General features: G+C 36.2%; 1 protein-coding gene across 1 annotated transcript; it reads left to right on the forward strand.

Moving 5' to 3' along the window:
• Window positions 1-3455: 3455 nt before the first annotated feature.
• Window positions 3456-4305, forward strand: LOC135320430 (sex-determining region Y protein-like). The gene is given in 2 exon segments (XM_064483546.1): window positions 3456-4075; window positions 4078-4305. Coding segments are annotated over 2 exon segments (633 nt in total). The 5' UTR covers window positions 3456-3670.
• The last annotated feature ends 6887 nt before the right edge of the window (window positions 4306-11192 follow it).

Consider the following 11192-nt stretch of genomic DNA (forward strand, 5'->3'; position numbering starts at 1 on the left):
ATACATACATGCACGCATGATGGAGTAGAGAACAAAGTAACCTCCCTGATGCCAAAAATCCAGCAGTTTGCTTTCTCTCCCTTACTGCTTTTATGCTGAACAATGCCCCAATTATTCCTTGCACTTTTTAACCCAGAAGCTATGCTCCAGGAGGGAAGTAATGGGCTGATAATCTCAGAGGAATGGGCAGACCCTCTGGAGTTCCCCTATGACATAAGAAACATTCATGGAGGTTAAGAGGAATGTAGCACCCTATAAAGTGCCCTGAATGCTGTCACCTTTCCTGTTCCATCCAATTGTTCTGCAAAACCTCAAAGCCTCAACCCTATGAGGGAGTCACAGTCTCTAAGATATTAGCCTGCTGGAAAATGCTGCCTCCGTGTCTCAATCTGGCTTTCAGGGTCCAGAGGACAGTTTTGCAGCAACATGCATACATGCATAAATAGAATTTAAAGATATTTGACTCCAAAGTCCCAAAGGAAATTATCTATTAATAAAACTTTAAAGAAACGCTAAATTTATTATTATTCTGTTCAATCATTTCACTTATTTGATAGTGTCCTTTGATGCACAAATACTTTAAAGAATTACCCCTGTGGTCTTTATATTTTCTTTCACTGTGTGTTTCTTTCATGTCCTCTGTATCACTAGGCTTAAAAAAAAAATCTCACAGGCAAACTGTACAGGAACTGGACACATAAGTGGATTTGTGTTAGTAAACTACTACTGGTAAAATATTATGGGGTTATCATACAGCAACATATGTTCACATGTGGGGATGAGTTCATATTTACACAATAGGGTAAATTATCCAAAAGCACCACATCCCAGGTGTCGGCAAGTTGAAGGGACTGGAAAAGTGACAATTACTAGCCTCTATAGGATTGGTCACCTGGAGATGCCATGATGCCATTCTACACCTTATGATTTTGCTGATTGTTGATCCATGATTTCTTGTTTGAATTATGGCTATAAAATCAATTTATCCCATCCCCAAGTTGGGTTCACCATTTGGAAGGCCCTAGGCTGCTGTGAGTCCCATTTGCCCAGCAAAGCTATAAAGCTGCCTCGTTCCTGCTAAGCTCTAAGATACTGTCTCTGAGTTATTTGGCTCAGGGAGGGATGGGGCTGATCTTCCAGCAACAGGTTGATTGAGGGAAAGTTATGTAACAGCTGTTGAGACACAGTCAATAATGAGTGAGTAATGCAACAGTGATTTAAAATTTTCTTTACTGAGTGTGGGACACAGAAATGGTATCCCACTTACTCAGGAGTTCAGGGGAGCATTTTTTCACCCTCTAGTATCAAGGCTTAATATTGTAAGACCTGTTAAACATTGTGCCTTGTCATAGTGAATGGAAATCAGCCCTGCTTCTGAGATTAAAATGAGGTGAAACATTAGTAATACACTACAAGGAACACTAGGTAAACTATTGATATCATATTACCCAGTAGCCCTTGCCTCCCCTTCTCCTTATCTCCATTTCTGAATGTAAATTGTTCTTTAGACACTCTGATTTTTGCTGCTGCTGCTGCTGCTGCTGCTGCTGCTGTTGTTGTTGTTGTTTTAAGTGGATTATCTCTTTCCTTCCTTTTCACTCCTTTTGCTAGTTGAAGCATTGAAGAAATATTGCAATAACCATATATATGCCAGGTACCATCCAGGAGCAAGAGGTCTAAAAACAATACAATCTCTTTTTGTATTTAAACATTATTGCCTCCCCTCTCACCCAGATAACTTCCTCCCACCCCTTCATATAATTATATACATATCTGTGAGTTCTTTTTATTTCTTATTTTTGATAATATGAAATATACATAACAGTCATTTTAACCATTGAAAGTGTACGATTCCTTAGCTTACATAAATTTCCATTCTTGTGTAACCCGTACCTAGTCCCAGAACATTTCATCACCTGAGAAGGAAACACTGCACCTCTTAGCTGTTACTCCCCACACCCCTCCATCTTCAACCACTGCTACTCTGGTTCCTGTCTCTGTCTTCCTGCCACTCCTGGTATTTCATAGGAGTGAAATCATTCAGTTTGTGTCCTCCTGTGTCTGTCTTTTCTCCACACATATTTTTGGGTGATGTTTTCAAGGTCGGCCCGTGGTGGCCAATGTATCAGTTTTTGCCTTTTAATATAATTTTGAAGTGGCATACATTCTTTTCTCATATATTCAACAATTTCCAGCTTTAAAAATCTGCTTTAATGTGTGAGTGCAATCTAACCATTTGATTCTGTGATAAGATATCTGTATTAAATTGGGTCAAGAGGCACTATACTCACATTTTATTTGGATCTTGAATACTCAATTTTGCTAGATGACTAGCATACAGATTATGGGATCTATAACCTTCTTTTGACTGAATAAATTTAATTTTTGTTTGGAGTTCCTAATATTAATGTATCATATTATGTATGGCTTAAATCACATTTTGTTCTGCAGATTATTTGCATGTGATGCAGGGATCATTTAAATTTTATTTTCTGAGGAAGTTTGGCATCATCCCTATGTGGTCTTGGTGAGACTTTGTTTTTCTTTTTCATGGGCTATGTCCTCAGTAATCTATAGCTGTCTCTCCCACTTCCCAAGTATGGTTTTAAAACTTGTATGGAGGAAGTTTCCTCCTACTTTTCAACATGCAAATGTATATGACAAATTCCAAGTGTGCCTTAAGGATTGATTTGTGAGGGGAACTTTGCCTATTTCATTTGGGAAACTATGACCTTTTAATTTTGTCCTAAGTTTGAACTAGAATATAAAAGGATGGTAAATTTGGAGGCTGTAATTTAGAGATTTAGATATGGAAAGCACCTTCTGTTTTGTGTTCCTTTTTGACCCTTAGTTATGTAAAAGTGCAGAAGGGACTGAAAAGCAAAAGAGAGTGGCAGTGTACAGAAAACCAAGCCAAATTAAAACAAAACCCCCAAACAAAAAACACATCCCTTTTAAGTGTTATGGTAATGCGACCAAACATCAGGAGTTCCAAGGTCATCGTACTCCATTTTTTCTTTTAATGGAAATTTTTTTATATCTAACTTTAATTGTTCCCTGAGGTTGGCAACATAAGTTTATAATAATACTCTGATAGTCATCAGCATAGATAAAAGTGTAGAATTCTCTGTTATTTGCCACTGTAAAGCTTACATAGAATTTTCAATTGTACTTCAGTTAGAAGTGAAGAAACAAGGAGGTGATTATTAGCATGGATGCAATATCACGTGTGTTCAATAGAATCAGGCTGTCTTTAAAGTTTGTGTTTACAATAACATTCGCAACATATATTCATAGTGATAAACAGTTCCTTAGTGTTTCTGCTGCAACTTCACCCTTTGTTTAAGGGGATAATAAAATAATAACGACAAAGTTATTTCATATTTTTAAAGGAAGGTTTACAGCCTTCAGTGGGTCAGATCAGATATGAACCGGAAAGCAGAGGGCTATATCCTATTAAGTAGTTTGCTTGAGAATGGGTAAGTCTGGTTGGGCTTTGGCTGACAGTCCAGACAGCTTTGAGGGGAGGTGTTGCTGGGGGCGGAGAAATAAGTATGTCACTACAAAAGTTACAGCAAGAAAGTCTATGATAGAAACAACCTTTGAATAGTAAGGTAATTTTTGGAAGACTTTCACCTTCAAATTCTGCTTCCTCCCCCATTTTAAAGCAATGCAATCATATGCTTCTGCTATGTTTGCGGAACTGAATGGTGATAATTACAGCTCAGCGGTACAGCAACAAAATATCCTCTCCTTCAGGAAAGCCTCCTCGCTACTTCAGAGAGACAATCGTAGCTCAAAAGATCTGTATGAAACTGGAGGAAACAGTAGAGAGTACATGAAGGACCGCGTCAAGCGACCCATGAACGCTTTCATTGTATGGGCTCGTGATCAAAGGCGAAAGGTGGCTCTAGAGAATCCCAAAATGCAGAACTCAGAGATCAGCAAGCGGCTGGGATACCAGTGGAAATTACTTACAGAAGCTGAAAAGCGGCCGTTCTTCGAGGAGGCGCAGAGACTCCGGGCCATACATCGGGACAAATACCCGGACTGTAAATACCAACCTCGTCGGAAGACCGAGGGGCTACCGAGAAGTGACAAATCGTTTCCCACAGACCCTTCAACACTATGCAGCCAGGTACATGTAGACGACCTTTTGTACTCCTTCACATACACGGACCATTGTGCCAAGACACCGCAGTCACGAATGGAAGGCCCGTTAAGTCCCTCACAACGGATGAGCATTACCAGCTCACTCCCTCAGCAAGAGCACTGCAGCAACTGGACAAGCCTGCACCACAATAGGGTGACAATGGCTACACAGATCTGTGTGGATGGTCCCTTTTACTGTAGTTTGCAGCCTGGACATTCTCACCGTTACTTTTGGTGTTGATTTCCGTACTCTGGCTAACAAAGGCCCCATTCATCCGATTTCGACCATTTTTTCACCTGTGGCTACTTTGAAAATAAGGCATGTAAACATGTTTTATGTGTAAAGAATTAGGACGTTGTCACATATGACTCAGCCTGTATTTATGGTTGCTTAAAAGAGTACTATCTTGATAAGAAAGTATCTTAACTGTTTCAGTTCCAAGGCCAACCTGTTTCTTCTTTTGATGAAACAGTTCTTATACATAATTTTAGTTGCTCCCGAGATTGGCCATTAAATAGGTGTTAGTATAAAGTACTATTGACAATTGTCAGCAGAGATAATAAAATTCTCACTGTATGTTAAAGACTGCAATTCAAAACTATAGTGCTGAGAAAAACATACACTAATTAAAGCTATGGGTAAATGGGGGGAAGTCACACTTCACGGGAAAACTTCCTACTGTCTTAAGTAGTCCCTTGTAGAAGGTCTGTTTGTTGGTCTTTTCAGCCACTTGTGTGTCTTTGTAAGCTGCAGGTAATTACAGAAGAGATATGTATGTTCAATTTTCTTTGACAGTTTATTTTGCATCCTCCTCCCAGTGTGGAAAGAAAAATTACAACTCAATTCCTTTGCACCAGACAAATCTGCACTTACTTATGTCTACTTTGAACCCATTATAACACCTATCTGGTAAAAATGAAATCTTTAATTAGCTCATATGGGACTCATGGTTTCACCTCTTTTCCAAAAACTATCTTTTACCCATTGGGGATGGACTAGTTTCTGCTGTCAGCTAACTTTTAGCTTTATGTGGGTGAGGTGGGTTTAAGGAGGGCACAGACCTATAGTATCAAGAATATGAACTATTCAGATTATGATGGTGGGGAGATGGGTTGGGATGACACAGGCTGGTTAATCTGATGAGATGTCAATGAGAGTGTAAATCAAAAGCTCTGAAATGTTTTGCATGCAGACTAAAGTAGAAAACTTTTCAGTTTGCAACGGAAAGCATCACTTTTCAGAGTAAATATAAATGGGTGGCCTATATACAGATGGATGTGCATATAGGTATATGGATACAGACATATAGCTAGATAAATACACATATATCTCATATCAAAATCCACCTTCCCATACATATATTCCAAAACTTTAAGGAAAAATAAACCTCCATTAATAAAAGTCAAAAAACACAAAAGTACTATATATTAGAGAGAAATGTCTCAATTTGAAAGAAAGTTCACGGTAAATAAGGTGTGAATTTCACAGACTATATTGCTTAATCAGAGACTTATGACCCCAAAATGAGTATTGTTAACTGCAATAAACTCTTAAACAACTACATTAGCTACTTTGTATTTTTAAATGTTTTACATACATTTTATACACATATATACTTATGTTTAATGTTTAAAACCAATCTTTCTGTGTGTTCAGAAATAACCTCCACTCTGACCTCCATCAAAGTAGGTTCAAAATAGGTAAAAATTCCTTTTCTTGAACTTCAAATAAAGGCAAATATAAAATATTATGTCTAGTTTCTTTTGCTTAATATGATTTCAGTGATGTTCCAGTTCTTTGTTATAGAAAATATTCTTTCATTCCATTTCCAATAGACATGTGAATGGACACTTTCTACTTTTAGCTTCTCTTTGTACATTTGTGTACTTGGCCATGAGAGAACATTTACCTGTGTCTCTGCTGTGTATAATCCTAAGAAATATATGTATATATATATTTCAGCAAGTATTTCAACAAGCATTGCAACAAAAATACTTGTATTTTCTGATAAATATTTGCCACTTTTTAAAATACCAACTCTTAAAAATATTTGGGGATACAAACTAAGAGCATGGCCTCTAGATGCAATGTGGATCTGATTATATTCTCAGCCACTGACTAGGCCTGACATTGAACAAATGGCTACCATTCTCGTCCTCTGTTTCCTCAACTCTGAGGGGTAGTATTAATAACAAAGGTGATGATAATAATAAACATAAATAAATAAATAAATAAATAAATAAATAAATAAATAAATAAATAAATAAATAAGAAATAAACAGATAATTAAATAATAAATAAATAAATAAAAGAACAACAGAGCCAACCTCACCGGGGTTTTGTGAAGACTAATTAAGTTAATGTGTGTAACGATTCAATGATTAAGTATATATAGAGCACTTAGAACCTAGCTCAGTATTGGCAAAGCATTAACTAGTAACAATGATTATAATAATAACAAATAACAACACCAAAATCTACTTCAGTCAGATGCTGTGAAGACTAAACTTATTAAAGTGTATAGGATTCAAAGAGTAAGTGTATATAAACCACTAAGAAGGGAGGTTTATATTATTAAAAGATGATCAAAAAACGGCAAGACTACATCAAAAGGATGCCATGAATATTAAAATATTTAGGGTGTATGGGATTCAATGAGTAAAGCTATACAATGTACTGAGAACAGAGGTCACCCTCAGTAAAAAGCTAACCAACGACCTCATCATCATCGACAGTAACAGTACTAAATAACAACAATAAAACACTCTTCACTAGGATGCTGTGAAGGCTAAAGTAATTAAAATGCATAAGATTCAGTGAGTAAATGAATATAACATATAAAAAGTAGAGGTTGAGATTAGTAAAAGTCCAAATAGTGATGATAATGATACAGATGATGATGATGGTGTTGATAGTAAAACAAAACCTACTTCAGGAGTGCTCTTAAGACAAAATGAAATTGCACAGAATTCAGTGAATAAGTGTGTTGAGGTACATAGAACAGAGGATGGCATTAGTAGAACCCTAATAAGTAAAGACTTTTTACAGTTTTTTTTAAGAGTTTTTTAAACAGTTATTATTGACTTGTAATAATTTTACAATGTTTTGTCAAATTCCAGTGTACAGCCCAATTTTTCAGTTATACATGAACATATATGTATTCATTGTCACATTTTTTTCTGTGTGAGCTACCATAAGATCTTGCATATATTTCCCTGTGCTATATGGTATAATCTTCTTTATCTTTTCTACATTTTGAGGTCCCTGTCTACAGCTTTCCACCCCCCAAACCCTTGGCAACCACAAGTTTGTATTCTATGTCTGTGAGTCTGTTTCTGTTTTGTATTTATGCTGTGTTTGTTTGTTTGCTTTTAGATTCCACGTATGAGTGATCTCATATGGTATTTTTCTTTCTCTTTCTGGCTTACTTCACTTAGAATGAGATTCTCCAGGAGCATCCATGTTGCTGCAAATGGCATTATGTTGTAATTTTCATGGCTGAATAGTATTCCATTCAATAAGTATACCACTTCTGCTTTACCCAGTCATCTGTTGATGGGCAATTAGGCTTTTTCTGTGTCTTGCCTATTGTAAATAGTGCTGCTATGAACATTGGGGTGCGTGTGTCATTTTGAAGTAGGGTTCCTTCTGGATATATGCCCAGGAGCAGGATCCCTTACTCATATGTTAATTCTATTACTAGCCTGTTGAGGAATCTCCTTACTGTTTTCCACAGTGGCTGCACCAAACTGCATTCCCACCAGGAGACTAGGAGGGTTCCCTTTTCACCACAGCCTCTACAGCATTTGTCATTTGTGGACTTTTGAATGATGGCCATTCTGACTGGTGTGAGGTGATATCTCATTGTAGTTTTGATTTGCATTTTTCTGATAATTAGTGATGTTGAGCATTTTGTCATGTGCCTATTGATCACTTGCATGTCTTCCTTGGAGAACTGCTTGTTTAGGTCTTCTGCCCATTTTTGGATTGGGTTGTTTGTTTCCTTCTTATTAAGTCGTATGAGCTGCTTATATATTCTGAAGATTAAGCCTCTCTCAGTTTCATTTGCAAAAATTTTCTCCCATTCCTTAGGTTGTCTTTTCATTTTACTTATGGTTTCTTCTGCTGTGCGGAATCTTGTAAGTTTCATTAGGTCCCATTTGTTTATTCTTGCTTTTATTTCTATTGCTTGAGTAGACTGTTCTAGTAGAACACTTCTGATATGATGTATGTCATGATGGCATGTATGTCTGATGTATGTCAGATCATGTTCTGCCTATATATTCTTCTAGGAGGTTTATTGTATCTTGTCTTATGTTTAAGTCTTTGATCCATTTTGAGTTTATTTTTGTGTATTGTGTAAGGGAGTGTTCTAGCATCATTGCTTTACGTACTGCTGCCGAGTTTTCCCAACACAATTTGCTGAAGAGACTGTCTTTATACCTTTGGCTACTTTCTCAAAGATTAGCTGACCAAAAGTTTGTGGGTACATTTCTGGGCTCTCTATTATGTTCTGTTAGTCTATATGTCTGTTTTTGTACCAAAAACCATGTGGTCTTGATGACTGTAGCTCTGTAGTATTGTCTGAAGTCTGGGAGAGTTATTTCTCCAGCCTCTTTCCTTTTCCTTCAGTAATGCTTTGGCAATTCTAGGTCTTTGATGGTTCCATATAAATTTTATTATGATTTGTTCTAGTTCTGTGAAATATGTCCTGGGTAATTTGATAGGAATTGCATTAAATTTGTAGATTGCCTTGGGTAGTGTGACCATTTTAACAGTATTGATTCTTCCAACCCAAGAGCATGGGCTATCTTCCCATTTTTGAAAGTGTTTTTTAATTTCCTTCATCAATGTTTTATTGTTTTCTGTGTATAATTCTTTCACTTCCTTAGTTAGAGCTATTTCAAGGTATTTTTATTACTTTGGGTGCTATTTAAAAGGGACTGTTTCTTTACTTTCTTTTTCTGTTGATTCATCAATAGTGTAAAGAAATGCAACTGTCTTTTGAACATTAATCTTGTAACCTGCTACCTTGCTGAATTCTTCAATCAGCTCCAGTGGTTTTTCTGTGGACCTTTTAGAGTTTTCTATTTATAGTAACATGTCATCAGCATATAGTGACACGTTTACCTCTTCTTTTCCAATTTGACTCCCTTTTCTCTCTGTCTCTTGCCTGATTGCTGTGGCTAGGACTTCCAAGACTATATTGAATAGGAGTGGTGTTCGAGGGCAGCCTTGTCTTCTCCTAGATTTTAGTGGGAAGCCTTTGAGTTTTCACCATTGACTACAATGCTAGCTTAAGATATGTCATGTATAGCTTTTATTATGTTGAGTTATGTTCCCTCTACACCCACTTTGGTAGGAGTTTTCATCATAAATGGGTTTTAAATTTTATCAAATGTTTTCTCTGCATCTATTGAGATGATCATGTGGTTTTTGCCCTTTCTCTTGTTGATGTAGTGTATTACATTGATTGATATCTGTATGTTGAACCACCCTTGTGTCCCTGGGATGAACCCCACTTGGTCGTGATGTATAATCTTTTGCATTTGCTGTTCGATTCTATTTGCTAATATTTTGTTGAGGATTTTGGCATGTATGTTCATCAGTGCTATTGTCCTATAATTCTCTTTTTTGGTAGTGTCATTGCCGGTTTTTGGTATCAGGATGTCTGTGGCTTAATAGAATGAGTTTGGGAGTATTCCCTCCTGTTCAATCTTCTGAAAGAGTTTGAGAAGGACTGGTATGAGTTCTTCTTTGTATGTTTGATAGAATTCCCCGGTGAAGCCATCCAGTCCTGGACTTCCATTTGTAGGGAGGTTTTATATTGCTAATTTGATTCCATTTCTAGTGATCGTTTGGTTCAAGTGGTCAGTTTCTTCCTGGTTCAGTCTTGGTAAACTGGATGTTTCCAGAAATTTGTCCATCTCCTCTAGGTTACGCACTTTGGTTCCATATAGTTTTCAGAATATTCTAGTATGATATTCTCTATTTCTATTTTATTTGTTGTAATTTCTCCATTTTTCTTTCTTATTTTGCTTATTTGTGCTGTCTCATATTTCTTCTCTGTGAATTTTGCCAGAGATCTATTTTATTTAGTTTTTCAAAAACAAACAAACAAACATAAAAACAAAAATAGAAACAAAAACAAAACCCAACTTCTGGTTTAATAATTTATTTTCTGTGTTTTTTTAATTTCTTTTATTTTTCTCCTCTTTTATCTCTACTATTTCCTTCCTTTTGTTGCCTTTTGTGGTGTTTTTTTCTTGTTTTACTAATTCCTTTAGCTGGTGTGTTAGATTGTTTATTTGAGATTGTTCTTTTTTGAGGAAGGTCTGTATTGCTTTAAACTTCACTCTAGCACTGCCTTTTCTGTGTCCTATAAATTCTGTGTGGTTGTGTTTACATTTTCATTTGTCACAAGTTATTTTTTTGATTTCTACTTTGATTTCCCTATTGACCCACTGTTTTTTTAATAGCATGTTGTTTAATCTCCATGCTTTACTTTATTTCACTTTTATTTCTCTCTAGTTGATTTCTAGTTTCACATCATTGTGGTCAGTAGAGATGCTTGAGATAATTTCTATTTCCTTAAACTTGGTGAGGCTTCTATTGTGCCCAAGTACATGATCAAACCTAGAAAATTTTCCATGTGAACTTGAAATGAATGTTTATCCTATTTTGTGGGGGGGCAATGTTCTGAAAATATTCACCAAATCTAATTTTTCTGTTGTAGTATTTAATTTCTCTGTTGCCTTACTTATTTTCTGTCTGGAAGATCTGTCTATTGAAGTTAATGCAGTGTTAAAATCTCTGACTATGATTGTATTTCTATCACTATCCCACTTTATCTCTGTTAGTAATTGCTTTATGTACTTAGGTGCTCCTATATTGGGTGCATATACATTAATGATTGTAATATCCTCATTTTGTATTACTCCTTTAATCATTATAAAACATCCTTCTTTATCTTTATGGCCTTTGTCTTAAAGATTATTTTGTCTGAAATCAGTAGTGCTACACCTGCTTTTTGGCTTTT

This window comes from Camelus dromedarius, chromosome Y (assembly GCF_036321535.1).
Source record: "Camelus dromedarius isolate mCamDro1 chromosome Y, mCamDro1.pat, whole genome shotgun sequence".
NCBI classification, from domain to species: domain Eukaryota; kingdom Metazoa; phylum Chordata; class Mammalia; order Artiodactyla; family Camelidae; genus Camelus; species Camelus dromedarius.